This window comes from Blennius ocellaris (assembly GCF_963422515.1).
Source record: "Blennius ocellaris genome assembly, chromosome: 23".
Lineage (NCBI taxonomy): Eukaryota > Metazoa > Chordata > Actinopteri > Blenniiformes > Blenniidae > Blennius > Blennius ocellaris.
Window position 1 is genome coordinate 16,944,567 of NC_137672.1, and position 23,196 is coordinate 16,967,762.

At 40.5% G+C, this 23,196-nt stretch overlaps 1 protein-coding gene across 1 annotated transcript; it reads left to right on the forward strand.

The window, feature by feature from the left end:
- The first annotated feature begins 4,147 nt into the window (after positions 1-4,147).
- LOC308146896 (chymotrypsin A-like) lies at positions 4,148-10,236 on the forward strand. The gene is made up of 6 exons (XM_080518864.1): positions 4,148-4,201; positions 5,831-5,851; positions 7,115-7,277; positions 8,742-9,001; positions 9,123-9,265; positions 9,502-10,236. The coding sequence occupies exons 1-6, from the start codon at positions 4,180-4,182 to the stop codon at positions 9,853-9,855; spliced, it is 963 nt and encodes a 320-aa protein (XP_080374990.1). The 5' UTR covers positions 4,148-4,179; the 3' UTR covers positions 9,856-10,236.
- Positions 10,237-23,196: the final 12,960 nt, after the last annotated feature.

Here is a 23,196-nt window from a genome sequence, read left to right on the forward strand (position 1 = left end):
TTGGTTGTTCTAAACCGGGAGTGTCAAACAGAATTTGGTTAAATGGTCTCACAATCACTTTTAAATATCTCATCTCTGTTGTGGTGCAGAGTATACAAGATAAAAATGTCTATGTTTACGCAAAGACCAAACAATTAATCCTGAAATGGACAACAAACTCAACATAAAGCCAATTTTCCGGAAATATTCTGGTTTCAAAAATGCAGTAAAATGTCACTAAAACCAATAGCAAAATAGCACTTATTGCAACTTATAGCAACTTATAGCTGTTGCATTCTGCATTCGTTTACAAATGCAACGTGACTTTGAGGCTCGGGTCTCAGCGTTGAATTTTGTTCACTACTCTTAAGAAATCTGTTTTTATGATTACATTTATGAAAGCATCTAATAACTTTAATGCACACGTCTTAAATTTCTATATTAGTCAAATCAACTGAGCATAATAAAATAAAGAAAAAGAAATACTAAAGTTATGTGCACGATGTTCTTAGATCCATCTGTTATAATCTGCTTTATCGTGTGCCGGAGTCACAATTTTCCGTTCAGCTTGCTTGTCAAACTGCGAAGACAAAGATTTGTACTTTGACCTGGTGGCATTTTGAAGATAATGGAGCGCATTGTCTTTCTACGAGTTGTTTCTGCACATCCTGCCTACATCTTTTGCCAGATGCCATAGTCGATGCCTCTCTAGACACTATAAACCCCGCCTCTTTTAATCCTCCCTCAAATCGCTGGTGTTTGTTTTTGGTGCATTGTCATTCCTCTTTGTGCCGATAGCACCATGGAGCCGGCGCAACTTGTTTGACGACATCTCTGGCTGTCACTCCGTCTCGACGTTGGTTTCACACGAAGTGGCCGATTAGAACCCGTCACTGAAGCCCGAAAGGACAGGGAAAGTGTTGATGACTCACTCCCACGAGCTGCAATGTAGAATTGTGTAACTCTGGATTGTCGCAGCTCCGGGGATTTGAGGAAGCAGTGAAAGAACATTCCTTTCACTCGGCAAATACCTTTCAGTGTTTTCTATTCAGCTTTCACAAGAGACACATGACTTATTAATATTATTATTATTAGAGACATTTTTGGCTTCATATCAGCATTATTGTGCATTCTAAAAAGTTTGCACTTGATCTCAGCTGTTTTCTTTCTCACTATCTCCATGTTCTCTCGGAACATACGTTATTGATTTGTAAAGACTTGATTTACTGTAAGTGACTCTTCGTGGAGCAAAACGTTTGCCCATGAGGTTAGTAACATTTTTTCTTCTTCTCCTTCTTTTCAGTTTCTTTCAGGTGTTCAGACTGACAATGTAACTTTTTTTTTTAATCCACCGTAAAATTACAAAGTCTCGATATATTGAAAATAATACAAGTGCGTCACTTTAAATTGTTCTGCACGATGGATTATTAAAATGTTTAACATATGAGACCATTCCATTAACACGTTGGCCTTTATTCCACTTCACTAGGCCCTGAAGAGTTGCAAGATTACATTATTCATCAAGTAGAAACACAATTAGTCCAACTGTTTCACCTGCATGTAAATGAGAGATCACAACATCTGACTTTTTTTTTATTATTATAGAGAGCTTGTAAGGCAGTTGCCATAAAATAAAACCCCTTCATGAAAATGAAGCTGTCAATGCACTGCATTAATAATTCATTATTTTTTTGTTTTTTTTATTGATTTCACCGACTTACGTATCAGACAAGTCGTCAGCTCTCACCATGGAAACGAATTATGTTGTAAACCAACTGTACACACCTGCGTTTGCACGTCTTTCTGCTCCCGAGCTACAAAAAGCCGACAGAACCTGGTAAATAATCAACATCAACTCATCCGCGCAGGCAATATGGCAAGAAGCTGTTCTTCCGTCATTATTATAATTATAATTATTATTATCATTATCACTATTATACAGTGTTATAATGACTCTGCACATCTCCATAGAGATGCTTCCATTTTATAAGACCTCGAGCGAAAAGAAATGAATATCTGAAGGTCAAGCGGAGATAAAGAAAGACGTCTGTCAAGCAAAAAATGGAAAAAAAGATGTGATGAAAATCACTTTCTCTCAACTGCAGTCATGAACCCGCTGCATCTCCAACATCTGTGGCCACCATTGAATATCTACAGTGCATCTACAGTACGGCAACATTTCCTGGTGAGTGCAGATTACTGCACACAGCCCATTGAATTCAATGGTTTTAAAAAAATAAAGACATTTTTCACCCAAAAGCAGACCCGCAGTCAGGTTCTATAGAGTTTATTCCCAAACAGAGAAGGCAGAAGTGTCCAAGGGAGAAATGAAAAAAAGATCAAATCCAAAACAAATCAAGTCCAAAAACCAGGAAAGGGATAACGAGATAGACCGAGGATACCGGCGGGATGTTGGGAATGGCATGAGACGACCCAGACCACAAAGAGAGAAAAGGCTTAAATCCACAGGGAAGGAGGGGGAGACGGGAGGTGCCGGACACGATATCCGACAAGGAGGAGAAGACAATAGGCTATCTGGAGACCTCACGGGGGGAAAAGAATCCTTATTTCCCCCCAACAACAACAATAGAGAGACGTTTCCTCAGTGTTAGGTAACAGGAACAAAATTGTCTATACAGTTGCAGAGCAGATTAATGAATCGGGATGGATCGTTGGGGGGGAAGAAAAAAAAATCCGTATAACAAGTTTAACAACACCACGAAGTGGACTCTTTGAAACATAAAACATTTGAACTTTGCACGGCTCGCCGTGTATTCTTCCACAACAAGCAGAAGACAGAATTACATGAGCCGAGCCCGGCTGGCAGATTGCCAGGAGTTGAGACGCGTTTTTTTTAGTTACAGAAAATAAGGGTTTGACGTTGATTTCTGTCAATGCGTCTCATAGTGGTTTGAATAGCCGACGTCCACATTAATCCGTGAGTGAATGGATGGATGTTTTAATAAAATACAGTGTTCTTGGTGATTTTTGGCCCAATTAGAGCCTCTTTCTGGCCGGTTTTGGTCCAGGGGCCTTGTGTTTAACCCCCCCAACATGTAGTTTTTCTTTTTGTTATTGAGTTTTCAAACAAGCAAATGCACGCTCAAACACATCTTAAATTATATAACAGTGGCTTTAAGTAAACAGTAAAAAAAAAACACAATTTGAACAGAGTGCAAACTCACACAAGCTGATCTTGGCCGTTCACAAAAAATAAAAGATAACTAAATAAAGAGATGAGGTATAACGTTTGAGGCAATTATAAAGCGCAGGGGAGGGAAAACTGAACAAGAATGCATACATGTAACCGTAAACATGAGACACCCAGAGGAGGACAGTACACATATCACGACCAGTGAGAGTAAGATGTAATTAATCAACGTTAAAGAAAAAGAAAAATGGCAAAATTTGGCATTTCCACAGACATTATGAGTCAAATGGAGACCCCTAACATATTTGAAAAAAATTCCCCATGTTTTACCCCTGAAGTTTATTTATCTAATGACCAAATAAGGCATCTGGCCTTTAATCTTTAATTCTTATCTACGTGAAGTATTATTTAAATTGTTGTTTAATTCTAGTAGGTCACTCAGGGGTCTCTCTGTGGAGCCGGGTTGTGGATGTCGGTGTCGGAGGATGCAAATCTGAATGCGTTTCATTGCGTTAGCATGTGTGTATTCTGATTGGCTGCTGTGTCTTATGATCTTATGTGTTTCCCGGTTGGAATTGTCATGTCTTCTGACAATACATGCACATTCAAATTAGAGGGGGGAAAAAAAATATTCGTCCTTTTGAGTAAATTTCCACCTTTTGTCTCTTGAGGCTTCGAGATCCCACGGGACGCTCAACGCCGACAGCGGCGACTCGTCACTGCGGCGGGCCCAAGCCGCCCTGCGAGAGAATGCTGAGAAACAATCCGCCTGATTCAGTGCCAGGATTATCATGTGTTTGAAAAACCAGGGTGAGAGAAAGGTATTCACCTTTCGCACGGTGTCAAAGCGAACGCATTCCTCGAGAGGACGGCACTTGCATCAGGCGCAACACGTTGGACGGCCGATTCTCAGAAGCCGTGATGTGGAATCAGGGTTCCTGCGCCTGTGGGAGGAGCCCAGCGGGTGGGAATGTATTTAACGGTGCACACAAGGTGGCAGAGGTTCAGTCAGGATGGCAGTGTCGCAGGTCGCACGTGGTTTGACGTTGATGCTCCTTGTGTTTTACCAAGGTGAGAGAGAAAGTTTTATCATCTGTTCTTATTAACCTGGAAGGAAATTTTTTTTTTTTTTATTGTGCTTTGGGTTATTCAAGACCTGTACTGCAGGAGTTTTTATGTTTTTTTAAACTTGAACTTGAAATGCATTTTGAAACATTTTTACAAGTTGTATTTCAACACAACAGCACGGTGAAACTTCAGATTTTGTGTTTGTTCCACAAACTGTTTAAATTCCAACTTTTAAAGTGTAATGATTTCTCATTTTATTGTGATTTCAGTTTGTTTAAAGTAGAAAAACAACTTTGGAATGACATAGTAGACTGAATTAAATAGAAGTTTGAACCTTAAGCAGTGTTGAGGTGGAAAAAAAATGTAAATTGCAAAAGTAAAAAGGCAAATTTTGTATTTTTGTGCATTTTCTCTGCTATTGTGACTTGATTGTGATGGAATCAGAGAGAAAGCAGATATGAACAAGCAAAAATTGATTTACTTAGAAAACAACTGCTACTACAACGTAATTTTCTTGTGTATTTACACTGTTAGACTGAAAAACGTGCATTTATCTGCTTTTGAAATAATGAATATATATTTAAACAGGAAATCTGACGTGTACAGCATTGGTGTAGTTTAACAACTGGTTAATAATCAACAAAACAAATAAGAAAGTCAATCAAAAGGTGGGGATTATGTTGACAGGTGGTCAATAAAATGATTCAAAAGCAACACAAAGCCTGTGCAGGTAAACTGTACATCAGTCAATATCGATCAAATGAACACTTAGAGGAAGTAAAGTCCAAAGTGAAAAAAAATTTGAATGCCCGGCTCCTCTTTGATGTGACATCAACTCACACACCAGAGCCAAAATAACTGAATTATACAGAATCAATGCAACAAAATCCACATATAATTGGGGAAAACAAATGTAGTTTGCTCAATAAATAAGCTGTTGGTTTTCATTATAACTGAAAAAAGTGACTCAGTATATCGTCTGCATTGAAAGTTGAGCCACACATTAACTTTAGAGAAGGAAAAATAAACATTTTCCCATTTTCATTTCAATAGAATTTAACTCATACTCACACATGAACACAATGACAAACAATAAACAATTTGCAAATCAATCATAAAAACAGGTTTTGAAGTTTCACTGAACAAACACACTAATTACATCCCACACCTCAATAACGTGTGTATTGTTGTCCTCCACATATAATTTCTCAGTACTTAATTACATCATATTTCAAAAATCATTACGCAATCAAACATCTTTATCACTGATTCTATCAAATGTGTTGAAGTAGAAGTGGAAATATTGGGAATAAATATCTTAAACTAACAGCGGAAAAACTAATTCTGAAATAGATTCAAGTCCAGAAATAGACTAAAAACCGAGAAAAACTTTAATTTCATTGATAGTTTTTTTGGGGGGCGACAATCATACACGCAGGAATAATAACACTATAGTTGCATGTAACCAGAAATGGAACGTTTCACTCTAAATCCTCCACATTGAGGCCAAAACGAGGATCAAACCAGATTTAAAAAATCTATTTCATGTTCATTGCGAGACCCGTTCTGTCTTCTGCATTTGCACGTTTCTGTCCGGAGCTCACAAGTATCTTTATTTTTTTTTATTTTCAGGTTGTCACTCAGAGGACCTACGTAAGTATCCGAGTTTTCCCTCTACCAGCAGTAAAGTAGGAATCCTGCCGTTGCAAGTTTGAAACAGGACGACCGAGCGTCTCCTTGTCTCCGTTGGACATCTGCCAAAGTGACTTGTCAAAATCTCCCCCCCGACTCTGATAACTGAACGCCCTGAAAGTATCTGGAGAGGACGAAGTAGTCCATGTGAAACCGTGAAGTACAAGCATTGTGAAAGCTATGTGACAAAGGAAGGTGCGGGTAGATTAACTCTGAAAGAAATGATTCACCAATCACTCGGCTCGTACGGTCGCTGAGGCAATGCTTTGGAAGAAAACCAAAAAAAAAACTTGATCTGCAGCATTCATCTCATATGAAAGTTGCCAGATCACACACAGGATCAGCCATAGCAAAATATGAAGTACTTGTTTGTGTTTGACATACAGGCAAGGGAGTGTTTTGTCATCAAAGGTCGACGTGTTGGAAGCTGAAGATATCCGCGGGATTAACCCTTTCTGGCTGCAAGAAACCAAATACAGTTAAATTGAGCATTTGGCGATTAGACAGTAACGATCATAAGTTAATAACAAAGAAAAACATGATGAAAACACATTTTTCACAGGAGACACAGTGAGAATTATGGCCTATTGAGACAAATCCTTTACCTTTAAATTAAGGAAATATGTTGTTCTATTATCTGGGGACTGATTTGAAAAAAAAAAAAAAAAAACAGGAGGTCTTGAAATCCTCTTTAACAACATCTCAGTGTTAAAAATCTCAATGTCACATTGGGTGAGAAGTTTTTATCATTTTCGAGTGTGAAATCACCTCCGATCAAAAAAACAAATATAACATCACAACAAGGACTTATGACACGTAAATCAATTGTACCAACTGTTTGTCATTTCAGTCGTTTTACATACATGTGATGTTTTTACCTTTGCCGTAATCTCAACTGGCATCTAGTTTATATGCGCTTAAAACAACCTACAATCATCCTACCATCATGTGCAAACATACTAATCAATTTCTACCATTGCCAGTTGCTCGTGTCTGACATCAGCCTCTTCATGGGAACAATCATCCTTGATGGTGGTTAAGAATAACTCACCCGGCTGGAAAAAACAGGCTCAGACATTGAGAATAGAATTAATTAAGGGGAAAACTGTTGTTGTGCAAAGCACAAGTATCGGAATAATAAAAATAAAAAAAAGCTTTATCAATGAGACCACGTGCCAAGAACCGGTGATCATTTTATTGTTTTTTGTTGGGTTTTTTTCCCAGAATGTGGTATGGCTGTAAACAACAACAGAATCGTCGGCGGTGAGGATGCAGTTCCAAACTCTTGGCCCTGGCAGGCGGCTCTCATAGTTTTTGGTAACTTCAGATGTGGAGGATCCCTGATCAACAGCCAGTGGGTGCTGACAGCCGCTCACTGCCTGACAGCGTAAGAGAACAATTCCATTTTAATTCTACAATAACTCCATGTGATTTTTGCATTAAAACAAAGAAATGCCATTTGTTGTAATGTGATGAAAAAAAATTAAAGTTTACATTGTATTAAACAGCTTTTTACTGAACCTGATGATGAAATTTACATTGAAAAATGTCAACATTTGTTATTGTTAGCTTTGCTTCCTGTCACAAAACCGAGTCGTCCATTTGCAGCATTTTTCATTCTTCATGTATGTTTTTGGGGTTTTTTAACTATAACTTGTAATGAAGTGCAAATTTTTTATATGTTGCACATAATCAATCAATCAATCAATCAACTTTATTTATAAAGCGCTTTTAAGCAGCCGCAGCTGAAACAAAGTGCTGCACCTTGTAAATAAAAATATAAGTCGCAAAATAAAAACATTAAAACAATAAAAACAATAAGATGTTAAAACAATAAACAAAACATAAAAGGTTTGCACAATACAAAAATAACAAAAAAACGAAGACACTAAAACCAGAGCAGAGTCTCACGCTGAGGTAAAAGCCAAAGAATAAAAATGTGTTTTAAGACGAGTTTTAAAAATGGACAGTGAGGACCGACTATGTGTGACATAAAAATGACTACTTCAAGGGCCCTGTTCTGAACCACTGAAAACACAACTTTTTGGAAGTGCTCCAACTCCCGTCTCCATGGAAACGGGGCAAAACAGAACTTTTGAAAACTCGATTAGCATTGCTGCTTATCGATGAGTGATGCACAATGACACTCGTCCGATTGAAGGCAAAGCTCAAACATTATTTATACCCACATGGAAAGAACCTATATAAACATATATGTTTTAATATAGGTTTTGATATAGGTTTTTAATATATGTGACATACATAAAATTGGCCATTTTCCTATATTATATGTGCATATATGCACATATATGTACATACCTATACATGCATACATATAGGTACATATATGCACGTATATATGTGTGCATATTTGCACCTATATGTTCTTCTTGCATAATTGTTTTTTAGTTAGTTCTCAGTTATTGCCTTGATAATGTATGATAGTTGCCAAAGTGATATATATATATATATATATATGTGGACATAAAGAAGCAGTAGAGGAGACCTATATGGCCTGTATATTCACATATATGCACCTAAATTTTGCCTATATGTGGCATATATACGCATGCATGCAGCATATATATTGTCATATATGTGCATATAAACTGCTTATATGTTTCATATATGCGCATATATCCTCATATAGGTTCTCTCCACGTGGGTAAAAGCAACAAGGTGAAGTTTGTCTGGATGAAATTGTAGCCTCGGACCTAAAAAAAAAAAAAAAGCACGCAAACTTTTAACTTTGACGGGAACAAAACAACACGTCTCCATGACGATGGCGTGGAAGTAACCCTGACGAGTCTCACGAGCGTTCCCTCTTGTCCTCTTTCCTTCCGTCCTGAAGAAACGAGGCGAATTACACCGAGGTCGTCCTCGGCCTCCACAACATGTCCAATCCAGACGCCAACAACGTGACCAGGTCCGTCATGGAAATCATCTGCCACAGTGGCTACAACGACCAAACCTTCGACAACGACATATGTCTCCTCAAGCTCGCGGAGACGGTGACTTTCTCAGATAGCGTCCAGCCCATCTGCTTGTCCCGCAGTAACAGCACTTTCAACACCGGGGACAGCAGTTGGGTCACGGGTTTTGGTGTAACACGTAAGCTGCAGTTTTTTGGTTTTGTTTTGTTTATTTTTATTTTTTTGCTTTTGTTCTAACATTTCATTTCAGTTGCCCCGCCGCTGGACTCCTCACTAAGTTCTAAAATCTCTCCAATTAGTTGACTCTTATCTGGCCGACGTCCTGCAGGAGGTGAGGGTGCCGATAGTGGGAAACAATGAGTGTGGCTGCGCCTACAGCGGCGAATACGACATCACGGACAACATGATCTGTGCCGGCGCGACGAACATGGACGCGTGCCAGGTGACCCAACCGCTCCGTGTTCTTTAATCAAAAGGCAACTTGTGATTTTCTCGAGATAATTACCCAAATACATTCATCATTTATTAACTGAGGGACGTGCAATTAGCTCTTTTAATTATATTCGCCACCGTAACTCGGAATTCTGCACAATGTGGGATAGATTTACGAGGTCGTCGTCTGGTTTTGAGGGTGAAGGATCACTCTTCATCTAAATGTGTTCCATGTATTTCCAACAGGGAGACTCTGGAGGCCCCCTGATGACCAAAATGTCCACATATTGGGTCCAAGCTGGAGTTGTGAGTTTCGGAATCGGCTGCGGTTTGCCTGGATACCCCGGAGTCTACACTAACGTCTCCGCGTACAACCAGTGGATCAGTGACCACGTCGACCAGCCCGTCGGCTTCAGGACCTTCACCTCGACGGGCATCGACACAGATTCAGGTTTCGTCTGTCCGACACGCCCCCCCACGTTCACCTTCGACGACAGCATCTTCGACGGCGGAGAGAGTCTGATCCACTCCGCCCATCTCTTCTCCGTCTGCGCCGTCGGTCTGTCGCTGCACGCGCTGGTCGTCGGCGGCGCGATGTGATTTCGCTCATTTAACCCTGCCGCTTTGCTTTTCACTTCATCGCACTTTATCGGGGGGATTTTTTTTCGTCCGGAGTCTGTCGAAATGTTAAAAACTTCACTCGACTGTGAGTGGAGTGAATGTGGAGCTAGTTTGTTAACCGTGGGTTTTCTGTTGAACTTTTAACATGGCTTGGACACAACGAGCAGGCTGGGGGTGAGCTGTCGACTTACAAATCTAAACGCTTCTCGAAGAAGTAAGAAATCAAGCTTATCCTAAGTAATTTTGTAATTCCGTGTGCTAAAATGCCGCTTTGTCAAACTCTGATTCACTTTAGCTCTTGTGAAGGGGTTTTTAGTTTTCAGTCATGTGTTGTGACTCAACGAATAGAAAATAAATGATTCACAAAACCACATTGGCTTTCAGTTTTCTTATTTAATCTTGTGCTTGATATGTTGGATTCGGGCTTAAATGCAAACAACATGCAGAAGCTGGAATGTGATCCGTACAGTGCAGAACACAAAAGACCTGCAGCTGGTGGTGAAGCACATCATGAACACACCGATTCCTCCCCTCAGAGACATTTACACTGAAAACCCAGAGAGCCGGATTCGCCCCTCGGTGTGTGACGTCATTAGATTGTACCGTCCTTCTGCAGGGATCAGCTGAAGTGTCCCGCAACCCCAAAGTGATTAAAACGGTATTGAAGATTTGATGGATAAAATTAGTTTTACAGAAGAAATTCAAAGCAGAAAAGACATTTAATCAAACGAAGAAGACAAAGCGGCCAAACGACCCCTGAAAGATGTGATGTGCATGGTTATGTGTGAGGCAAACAATTGGTTTGGTCCAATAAATACGCGGAATCATAGAAAAGGAATCCGCGCACGAGCTAACTGACTCAACCTGTATCGCTGGAAAGCCGACGCTTGATTCCCTCATTTCCCATGGAGCTCCACAGGAAGGATTAGAAACAGTCTCTCTCACTCACACACACACACACACACACACACACACACACACACACACACACACTCCTGGTCTGCAGGTTCACTCAGGTGAGAAATTACATGCACTCCGACTGTGTCTGAGTTGTTTTTTTGTTTTTTTGTTTTACGTCGCAGTGTCTTTAAATGCTCTTCAGGGTTTAATAAAAAATTAAACCTGAACGAGCCAGATGCACCCTCTTTTTTTTTAATTTAAATTTTCAAATATTCACAGCCACCGTTCCCAACAGGCCGAACTCCAATATGTTCTGGGTGGCTGATTGAAAAACCGACCAGTCACAGCCTCAAGCACCGGCAGCGGTTGTATTGTTTTGTTATTCTCACTGATGCATATTGTGTGTTCAATAGACTTTTTCCACAGAAAAAAAGACAAAACAGCCTCCTGAATTTCTAAAAGGACTCTTGACTTGGCGAAAAAAAAGCATTTCAAGAAAAAAAGTACAAGTAAAATAGATAAAGATACCTATAAGAACACGAAACAGGGAGTGAAATGATGAAATGGCTTTGAAATAAAACCCTGAAATGACTTGAATATCTGAAAAGATAAAAAGATTTAAATGGTTAAAACAGCAAAAAAAATTTAAATTGTCAAAAAGGGAAATGCTGGAAAACAAGGATGATGCAAAAAACAGGTCAAATGTAATTAAACCTTCACCATCTTGAATTATCATTGAGACTTCAGAAATACAACATAAGATATAGTTCTTGCACCTTTATCAAAACTATATATGAAACTTTAAAAGCTGTGTTAGCCTCAACCCCTAAAATGTTCTTTTTTTTCTTCTTTTTTTTTAAATTAAGTCGTGTATATTTTAATGCCATTTTAAAGGTGACCCTGTTATATTGGACTATTGAAATACATTAAAATCACCCTGTAAGGCCAGATTTAGTTCAGGGGCTGCATATAAAGCCCAATTTCAAATTAAGAGAGGCAGACTGGAAATTCTGTGTCATAATACCCTTTGAATTTAGACTTTTTCTTTCTACTTAGAGCCAGTAGAAAAATACAAAAAGAAAGAAAAGAATTCCCCTTCCCTTGTATTATCAGTCAGCCGCTGACATTCTGAATTAATACAATCGGATCGAGCAAGAGAAAGAATAATAGGTGTGCACGCTTGATTATTGTAAATTAAAAAAATAAATAAAATTGCAGAAATACCCTCAAACAGTCCATCCTACATTCACCGCTGTGACAAATAACCGAGCAATTAACCTGTGCAGCGTGAAAACTGTTTCATGGCTGCAGGCGGGAAAGCCAAGAACAATGTGGAAAATTAACGTTTCATTAAAAGACGTTCATAACGGACTAAAATCAAACCCACGGGCTCGGATTTCAAAAAACAACAGCGGCGTGTGAAGCGACAGAACGTCGATACTGCTAAATTGGAGGCGTGCATTTCATATTTCAAAAAAAAAGAAAGAAATGAGAAATGAATCAGACAGGTAGATGGGGTTCGGTCATGGTGAATCAAGGATACAAGCAATTTATAATCAGCTTCTTTTTTTATTTTGAGACATGACTGAACCCCACCACCACCACCACCACCATCACCACCACCACCATCACCACCACCATTATGACGTAGCTTCAGGCTATCGCTACATTCTTGCCTTTCATCATGTCAAGTTGAACTACTGGAGACAAGATCTCCTCTTTTAAACGACGACGTTAACAACCGACTGGCCATTTAAAACTATTAAAGTCCAGGATTTTTAACTTAATTTACTGTGACTGAACGTCTTTTCATTCAGTGCTGCTGTGTCAAAATCAGATTTTCAAAATTGTCTGGGATTTTTCCACTGATTCAGATTAATTTTGATGGATCCAAAAAATAACATTGGTTTTGCTCAATCAGGTCAACTTTTTTTTTTTTTTTTAACTCATCCAGTTGCGTGTTTTTTGACATTTGTGGTTGCGTGAACAACTATTTTCGCTTTGTTTGGATGCAAAAATCTTTCTTATTTCTTGAAATAAGGGAACTCTGAAGAGTTTGCATGCGCCAATTGATGACAAAGTGGTGTTTTTTATCGTCTTGCCTTTGGTACACGCCTTGTGTGGCGCCCAAGCTTTACCTTGATCACCAAGCTTAATCCCTAAAATAAGCATGATAAGCACGCTTTATGAAACTTGTGGCTGGATTTCTGTGAGGAACAACGGTGTATTCGCCGTAGCAGAAAATGTCGGCTTTATTTTTGCAGGATATTCTAGTGGAATGTTTTCTATTCACCTGTAACGTAAAAAAAAATACCACTTAGTCATCAATTGGCGCATGCAAACTCTTCAGAGTTTCCTTATTTCAAGAAATGAGAAAGATTTGACTTGAGAATTGCAGCTGAAGGTCAAAACAACAGCGACACGTTGACTCACTGTTCATGCGAAACAATGGATTTAAGAGGCCGTCATTGTCGTTGAGCTAATTTGGAATTGCAGACGGATCATCCCCGTTGCGCAACTGAACGAACGGGTGGAATTTTTCGAAAACGCGCCGGCTGAGTCTCCGTAAAAATGAAGGGAAACGCAAAACTTGAAAAGAATTAGTCGGACTCCGTTGTTTCCGTGTGAACGCAGAAACTTTTCTGAAAGGAAAACATAAAAACGACGTTAAAAGGGGGCTTCAATAAAAAAAGGGATTATTCCACTGAGCAGCATTTTAAATCTTCTCTTCAGCAGATATCTATATTAAAGTGTGAGTATATTAAAGCACCAGCTCTGCACCAATCGAGTTCAGAACTTCTCTGAAGAGTAGAAAGCAAAACTTGAAATTTTAGAAGAGAAATAATGTCTTAGTATTCCACATAATTTATTTTTTTTTTTTCTAAATGGCACTTTACCGATGTCAGACTGCTGAGTCAGCGCTTTATTATTTGCACTTTACGATAGCTTTTTAGGAAGAATTATTTAATCATCATTGTCTTTGTTTTACCATATTGTTTTAATATGTTTGTAAACTTGTATGGTTTTATGTGGGACAATGGATGGAAATTAGCATTGTGCTAAATCCGACATATTTACAGCAACCTCGTGAAGCTTGGACACTAATACGCACTGTACCGTCCAAACAAACAAATAAATGAATTAACTTTAATCCCAGAGGGAAATTCTCGATAATGGCAGAGGGAAGAACCGTCACACATTACATTTGATGTGAATCTACACTTCTGGAGTCTCTCCAGTGCAGCTCTAAGACTTACAGAACCTGTTATACGTGGAAGATTTTCTGAAGTCGCCTTTCAGAAAGAAAAAGAAAGAAGGAAATGTCACAAAGCAACTTGAATACCTTTGTGAATGATGGCGTGCCACCCTTACGCGGAACATGTTACACAATCCCAGTCTGAGACACCCTGGCAGTGATGCCAACTATGTGTCAGATCTTCCACCCGATCTTGACATTTTTTTTTTTTTTGTTTAGTTTTATTTGCACGTTTCCGTGTGGGTCCTTTGTGTTTGGAGGCCTGTCCTCTGCCCCGCCTTCCTCTGAGCTCAGGCCAACAAAACCCTCTGATTGTTTCCCACCAGTGTCTTATAAACTCCCCACACCCTTCTGAATTAAAGTCTACTTGTTTGTCGAGTCCTGTTTTTTTTTTGTTTTTTTTTGTTGTTTGTTTGTTTTTCCACTTGTTTAAACTCTTGACTACTTTGGACCAATCTGATGCACCCAGTTCACAGTGGTTTTAAATCACCTTTGGCTTTGTTTATCTGCTTTACAGTCGTGCCCATATTTGGCTTTTCTGCCTCGTCACCGTATCCTGATCCTAACTCGCCTTCCGGAAGGTGCGTTGTGGTTGAATTATGTTCATTTTGTCCTAACTACATATGTATGGATTCCTTTTAAACAACAGATAAATACAGCAAAGGTCTATTTTACCAGGCTACAACTGTGAAAAACGGGGATATTTGTCTGTGTTTGGGCCGCGCATTTACACATAAACGCAGCTGCGACTTGCCACAAACAATGATTCTTGAAAACTCCGCCCACAGTGGACTTCTGGATAAACTCCTTGTTTGCATCTAAAGGCGGGCAGATGGATATTTATGTCACAATTTGTGATTTATTTATTTTTTCCAGGATTCTGATTGGGTATCATGGCTTCGTGCGTCTCGCTACACTGCCCCCTGCAGGCTCGGCATGTTCACAGCAGCTCTGAACCAGATATGGATCCGTGTAAATGAAGATTTTTTTTTTTTTTACATCGAGGGGGAAATATCCGTTTTTGTAAAAAGCGCAGGGACGTGTAAACGTGGCCTGATTGCTTTTAAACACGCAGGAGGCAAGAACGGCTGGACGAGCGCCAATCAGAGACAACGAGTCAAAACTAACCTGCAACATGAATCGAGAAGAGCTGCGAATGCAAGAAGTAAGAACCTTAAACCATAAGAAGATAAATAAATGTATTTCATGTGATTTGTGCTTTTCCGCTTCTTCAGCAGCCTGTAACCTGATTACATTTGCACAATATTAGAAACTTAAATGTGACTATATTTGCACCATCCGATTGAAGCCACGACGAGACTATAGCAGGTCGGTCTGGTGTTGATCCAATCATCGTCCGTGCAAACGGCACATCGGGTGACTTGCATCCTGCAGCCGTCGTTTCTCCGGCTCGCAACAGGGGCAGTTTTTCTTACCGGCTGAATCCCATATCCGTGGTTCAGATTTTACTTCCTCGACTCACTCCAGCGAAGCGTCTGGGGAACCCGCAACACGCTTTCTTCGGGGCAGAACACAAATGTGACGAAGCGCCGAGTCACCGCGGGGCCCGATTCTGCCGCTTGGACTCAGTCAACCCATTGCGTTTCTCTTCACCCTCAAAACTTTCAATTTTTGTTTGGGTTTTCTTTAATTGTTTTTCTTTGTCCTCCCCTTGTCTTTTTCCTACCCCCATTTTCATCTTCCCGCCTGGGTTCCCCGCCTCTCCGTTCCCCGTCTCGCTCCAGGCTCGCAAACAAATCGAGAGAGAAAAAATCCACCGGCGTGAGCATCTGTCGGTCCTTTGATGCCGGTTCCGCGGTTGCGTCAAAGAGACGCGGGGAGAAGCGGCGAAGCCAGGAGAGACGCTCGGGCGAGTCGCTTTAATGTTCCCCCTTTTGCAAACCCCCGGCTCGGAGCGGGTTACCGTTTGGTTGAGCAGCCACCGGTGTCTCCGCTTTCCTCGACGGAAACACACTCCTCTGTAGGTTGCGCTCGCCGACGCAACGCAGTTATAAATCATGCTGACGTGTCCTGTCTGCGCGGGCTATTGAGCGAGGTTAACAGTGTTAGGATGCAAGACAAGTGCCAAGCCCTTCAGGAAAACACACACACACACACACACAGCCTTTCTTTACGCAGAGGAAAGCCCCTGCAGTGTTTTGAAGGGATGCCGCTGCAGCTCATCCTCGGCTCCACACAGCGTCACCGAACTGAAACATCCTTTATTCCTTTTTCCACTCGACCTCAATATTTGTGAAATTCAAAATCACGCTGTTCTATCCAAGTGTGTTCATTGTCTGAGTCGCCTTTTTTTTTCTCCCCCACTTGGCCTGAAGGCTGAGTGCAGTTTGGAGGAGTTCTGTGAGAACAAATGACAGCTGGTGTGACTTTGCTTCTATTTGCTTAATAGAAGACGCCCTCTTGTGGTTATTAGTGTTAAAGTGGTTATGACTGGAACTATAGAGAAAGTATTGGGGAAATTACACATAAGAGCCCGTCAGTGTTTTGTGAAACAGCGTGGAAATAAACCACACGTTTCTTAATTAATCGGGATTCTCAATAGTTACAAAACAGCTGTAATATGGATGAAATCTGGATTTATTTTCTTTTGCCTCTTTGTTCTGTGTTTCAGGTGAGGATTTTGAGGCTGATTCAGGCTGTCAGTCTCAGGCTCCGTTTATACGACAATGTTTTCCATTGAAAATGCAAAAATTGGTTTTGTTTTGCTCGTCTGTTCAATGGTGCTCAGAGCCACGGACAAACTTTCTGTGGACTTGTGAGATCCCAACACATGAAATCACAAAATTACTTAGACTAAGCTTGATTTTATATCCTTTTATTACCCCATTTTTTATTCAGTCAACTCATAGTTTGATCACTGAGTGGTATCATTTGTGAAAAAACATACTATATAACTTTTTGTGTTTTGTTTTTTTAACATTTCACCAGAAGAAATATCCCTGACAAAGTGTCATTAAGTGAAAAGTAAAGCAGCAGAGTAAATGACTGAAATCACAACACGTCACTGCCAACCAACATGTGCAGCGACAAACTGACGACACAGAGGGAGAAGAAATGAGTGAAGTGGATCAGATTTTCTCCGCTGTCGAAGATACTTTCATCCTTTCTGATGGTTACGTAAAAGGGATAAGTGGTGTAGTAAGGGAGTATGGTGATGGGAGGAGGGGGTGTTGGGTGACAGATGAAGCTTGAGTCTGGGTCAACGCCTGGAGAGGTGAAGGTCACAAAGCCAACGTCTGACCTGTTGACAGTCTCTTTGATCCAGTCCTCGTACCGGGACACATGAGTGTAGACTCCGGGACTCTTGACGTAGCCGCAGTTATAACCATCACTCAAAACTCCGACCTGGACCCAGGATGTGGACGTTTTGATCACCAGTGGGCCTCCAAAGTCTCCCTGGTGAAAATAGATTGACACATTTAGATGAAGAGTGATCGTTGTGAGGAGTTTTACTATTTCATCCACGATACCAGACTATAACAGAGTAAATCTACCACAGATGATGCAGAATGATAAGAATTATGGTGGGTTTTTTTATTGAAAAGAACTTTTTCATTGTGTTGCCTTTTTATTCTAAGTGGCGGCCTCACATCCACTTGCAATGAAAAAGGCAACAACCTTAACCCTTATCCTAACCCGTCACGTTCAGCAGGAGGCGTCACGTTCCCAGAATCCTCTCTGAGAGGCTCTCCTGCACTATGTGAAGACGTTGCTGTCATGCACTACTTAAAAAGAACACAGAAAGGTTTGGTCACCAGGCATGAGTCCATTCCTGTTTCGTTGCCAACACAGATCACGTTGTCCGTGATTTGCAGGTAGCTGCTGTAGCAGGCACACTGATTGTTTCCCATTATCGGTACGTTCACCTCCTGCAGGACGTCGGCCAGAGTGTAGTTACCTAATTGGGCAGATTTCAGAACTTTGTGAGGAATCCAGCGGCGGGTAAACGAAAAGTAGCCTTCAAAAATGTGTAGCTTACCAGTGAAATGAAATCCAGTCACCCAGCTGCGGACCCCAGTGTGGAAGGTGCTGTTTCCCGAGGACAAGCAGATAGGCTGGATGCTCTCTGAGAAATTTACTGGAGCCGAGAGCTTCAGAAGACATATGTCATTCTCAAAGGTGTAATCAGTGTAGTTGTAGTCAGGGTGGCAGATGACTTTCTGAACAGTCCTGGTCACGACATCGGCACCTGGGTTGGACATGTTGTGAAGGCCGAGGAAGACTTCAGTGTAATTCAACTTATTTCTTAAGGACATAAAGAAATAGAACAAAAAAGTCTCTCACTCATGAAGTAGTTATCAGCAGCTTTAAGTGCTGCTACTCCCCTTGGTGACCTGCCGTCAGTCTCTTATACAAATATGGACAAAAACATGATATTCAACGGCGTACAGACATTCTGGGCAGCAGTGTAAAATAAGTGAACCTTCTGCAGCATGTGGTCTTATTATAGTTGTGTGATATTTTGTTTTGCAGGGAAGTTGTTGTTCTATGATGAGAAAAGTTGATTATTTTCATTATGTTGTACATAAAAGTGAATGTGTGACTTAATAATTTAGAAAAAAAATAACACTACTTATAGCTAAAATAGGCAAGATGAGCATTAATGGTGATGTGCTGCGTTTATTTTATATATGTATTATTAGAATGTGTGGCTGTGGTTCTCTTACCCTCTCACACAGCGAGCGGCTGTCAGAACCCACTGGTTGTTGATCAGGGTTCCTCCACAGGGATAGGTAGCATAAATTCTTAGAGCGACATACCAAGGCCAACTGTTTGGAAGTGCACCCTGACCACTTCCAAACAGGTTGGTGTTTGCAGCCATGCCACATTCTGAAAAACATTAAAACAAGCCGTTACTGTTACTGGTTCTCATTCGTTCCAACGCTGCAGTATGGATATTAAACATGACACTTTGTGTTGTGGATCACGAGCTGCTCAAAGTGATTTGAATGTAATACTTTACCGGGATATTTTCTTGTGTCATTTATTTCACTGAAATGATGTTTTCAACTTTGTTGTTTTTCACTTTTTTACACTGTGAAACCCTTTGAACTGCATTTTGTTTCTGAAAGGTGTTCTATACATAAAGCTATAATTTATCACTTTAGTCTCCCACAGTGGTAATACAGTAGTCAGGCTAAACATTATGACCATCAAATGTCATCATATGATCATAACGTCAACCTTTTGTTGCCTGACATGTCAAGGTGTGGATTTTTTAAATGCTGCTCACTGTCTGAACCCGTTCCTGCTGGGTGAGTTTTTCTTAATGCCACCAACAGGTGGCAGTATGGCTTCTTGCACCTGTAAAGGGTCAATCTCGAACCCATTGACCTTTCACAACAAGATGTAAGTGTGTATGTAATGTAACTTTAATATGAAAACAACGCTACAGATCAGGTTTTTGTCCTGACATCACTTGAGTGACAGTAGGAGTGCAGTTTGTGTTGCATTATTGTTTTTGCAACCTAATTTACCCGCACCTTCCTTTGACAATGGTATGTACATTACTGCTGATAGAAGGAAAACTCTGATACTTACGTTGCTGCTGTGAATGACAACCTGAAATTGAAAACATAAAGACACACTTGTGAGCTTCAGTGATTAACGTTTGTATGCAGACGACTAACTGATGTATGGTGACATGTTCAAAACAATAACAATATAAAACAGATTTTCAGCAGATCGACCTGAGCTAAGCTAAACTACAACTGCAACTTTGAGGCTGCTGCTGTGATAACCAGCACAGATCCTGTCCATCCTGGTCCGTCCCAATGAAAGTCTCATCTTTCACATCTTCATCTCAGCCTCCTGTCTTTTGGACAGTCCCACCGTCTCTCGACCAGACATCATAGCCGGTCTCACCGCCGTCTTATTGATCTTCCCTTTCACTCTTCCTGCAAATCTTCTGTCACAAAATAGTCCTGAAACTCGTCTCCACCAACTCTCCTCCACACCTTCATGATGTGGCTGGTCGACTTGATACCTCGGTAGTTACTGCAGCTCCACACATCACACTTGTTCCTAAAGATCAGCACCATTGCACTCCTCCTCCTCCTCCTCCTCCTCTTCCTCCTCCTCCTCCTCCTCCTGCTTTGTTCACTCACTCTACCATCTCTGCACTTTCCGTCCTCTGGTAGCTTCTCTCCACCGCAAGGGCCGTTTGCAATTCCTCCAGAACATTCCTCCTCATTCAGCCTCCACCATTTAACCTTTTCTTTCATCTTCTGTCTCTTCCTCTTCCTTGTTTCTAACCTCATTCTATAGACGACCATCCTCTGCTGCCTTGCTACACACCATAATATCAATTCCGTAAATCAAAGGTCAAAATTAAGTTTTAATATCAGAGACTTTTTCTTTTGCAATTGTAATTTTTTTCACCTTAACATAAATTTTAATTTAGTGTTTCCAAAGTTTTTTCTACTTTATATGAACTCGAATCACAATGAAATGGCCCCTCAGAACATTTGGAAGTTGCAGTTAAAACAATTTGAGTAAAAACACGAACTTTTCTGTAGTGTTGTGTTTAAATACACATTAAAGTTATAAAAATAAACTATTGTGGGTAATGCACAATAATAAATCACCCAAAACATTTTTCTTTGAGCACAGAAAAAGAAAGGCAACGTGAATGGATTGTAAAACTTTCTCTTACCTTGGTAAAACACACTGAGCATCAACGCCAAACCACGCGCGACCTGCAGGAAAGCCATGGTGACCAAACTTCTGCCACCTGGCCTTCAACAATTAATATAGTTCCAAAAGCTCCTCCCATGGACAATGGCTCGACCACTGACTTCTCATCAGTCACAGGCCTCTGGGAGGAAGCTGTCAAACATGTTGTGCTCGATGCTATCGTGCCCATTGAATTGCGGTTCATTGGAGGAATGTATTTAGATTGGCACAGCAGGTGAATACCTTTCTGCCACACTGGTTTTTGAACACCTGACAATCCTGGCACTGAATCAGAAAGTTGTTCCTAAAATGGAAGCGAAGTAAGGACCCTCACCGGATCAGTTGGCGGTCCACCATGAAGGCTGACATCAAAGTAGCAGAACTGAGGAGAGACACCCAATGGGGGGAGTGGCGGCTCAGGAGGCAGCAGAGAGTACATCCAGCACCCTGCAGGACCCCGGCCAGCATGTTTACCTGCAGCCACTGTGGCAGACAAGGATTGGACGACACAGTCATAGTGTTGCAACTCTGCCACAGACTCATCCACGACTATAGTCTTCTAAGACTGATAGATGCCAGAGAAATATATATATATATAAACCAATGAATTAATATGGATGAAATCTGGATTTTTTTCGCCTCTTTGGTTCTGTGTTTCAGGTGAGGATTTTAAGGTTCATTCAGTCTCAGGCTCCATTTATACGACAATGTTTTCCATTGAAAATGCAAAAATTGGTTTTGTTTTGCTCGTCTCTTCAATGGTGCTTAGAGCCACGAACAACGGAATTTTCTGAAAACGGCTCCGACCGTCTCCGTGGAAACGGGGGGGAAACACTCCAGCGCATGCTTCCAACAGTAACAGCAATGGCGGCCTCCAGAGGGTCGTGACTCCCAGTCCATATTCTCCTGGTAGCTTCATAGTCGACAGTCACCGTGACAACAATCACGGTCAAAACAAATGTGCTCGCCATTGTTTATGTTTATAGTGGATTGTTGTCTGTGAGCATGTGTGTCTGGCGTCATCATAAAAATCAAACAACAGCACTCTCGAGTGGCCCGCCATGAAAACTGCATCGTTTTTCGCCGTTTCCATGTGAATGGACATCGTTTTCAAAGCGTTGAATGCAAAACAAAAATTAAAAATACGATGCATTTTCACTTCGCGTCTATTCACAGGCCGCAATCATACGTCAATATTTGGAATTTTTCTTTTTTTTTTCTGGAACAAATGTTTGGATGTTAGACGAGAAGGCCTGGTTTATAAACTCCATTCTAGTGTTAACTTTGGAAGCATGTCCCAATATTCAGTATATATATACACACACACACACACACATCCAATTTAATACAATAAGCTGCTTGTAAAAGATACAATTGATTGCAATTTTTAGTGGTATTAAAGCTTAATGTTCATCAATCCATGCCTGCAAGCATTATAAAAATTTATATTTTGAAATGACAGCTGAGATACAAAACATATTGACGGTTTTATTCCGGGCCAGACAGCGTTGCACTAAACTATGGTATCAGCATGAAGCAGAAGCTCCTCATATGAAGAGAACTAAATTGTGGGAAGCTGCTGGAGAAACGCCAAAATCTAAAGTGACTAAAATGGAGAAGCAGCAGCCCCCGGTGAGGGCGAATGGGAAGAGCATGATGAAGAGATGATTTGAGGCTTTTCCTCACCACCAGCAAAGATATTATACAGGCTCTTCATGAGAGGGGAAATGAGAAAGGAGGAAATATTGTGATCTTGAAGAAAGCAGCAGGATTTCTTGAGTGTAATAAGAATTGATTATCTCCTAATCTCTGTGCTGGGTTATTTGGATTTTTGTACAACAATTCATATTCTTTCTATGCTTTTTATGACAGTTCTCCTCTCCCTTAATTTTAGGGTACCACTAAAAATACAAATTTTCCTCATAATAGTTGTGATATACAGTATATTTATTTCTATCCTGATAATTGTGTACTCAGTGTTTTATCGTATTGAATCACACATTTCAGTTTTTTAACTTCTATTTCAAAATGTTGCTCTGTTTTTCTTGCCTATATTCTCTATTTTCTCATTTGTATTCTGTTTTTGCTGATTTTCTTTATTATGTTTAGCAGAATGACAACAAAGCTCACTGTGACTTTCACCAAATGCCCCTTCAACCACTGATTATTTCACCTTCCTCATTTTCCTGTCCTCTTTCCCGCCATCAGATTCACTCGGTACTTAAAGCAACTCATTACTAAATGGATCAGTCAGCTTGATATGTTATTACCTCCACTGTGAAGCAGCGACTGTGCCAGCAGTAAAACCCGAAGGGTCAATTTCAATTAAAGACATTGAGGAAAGATGAGATGAAACTCTTCATTTCAAATATTTATGGCTTTTGTCCTATGTTTCCGGGGGGGATTTTCCTTCTTTAAATTAGAGCCACAACCCCCGAGTGGAGCAATTACATTAAATGTGCACATTA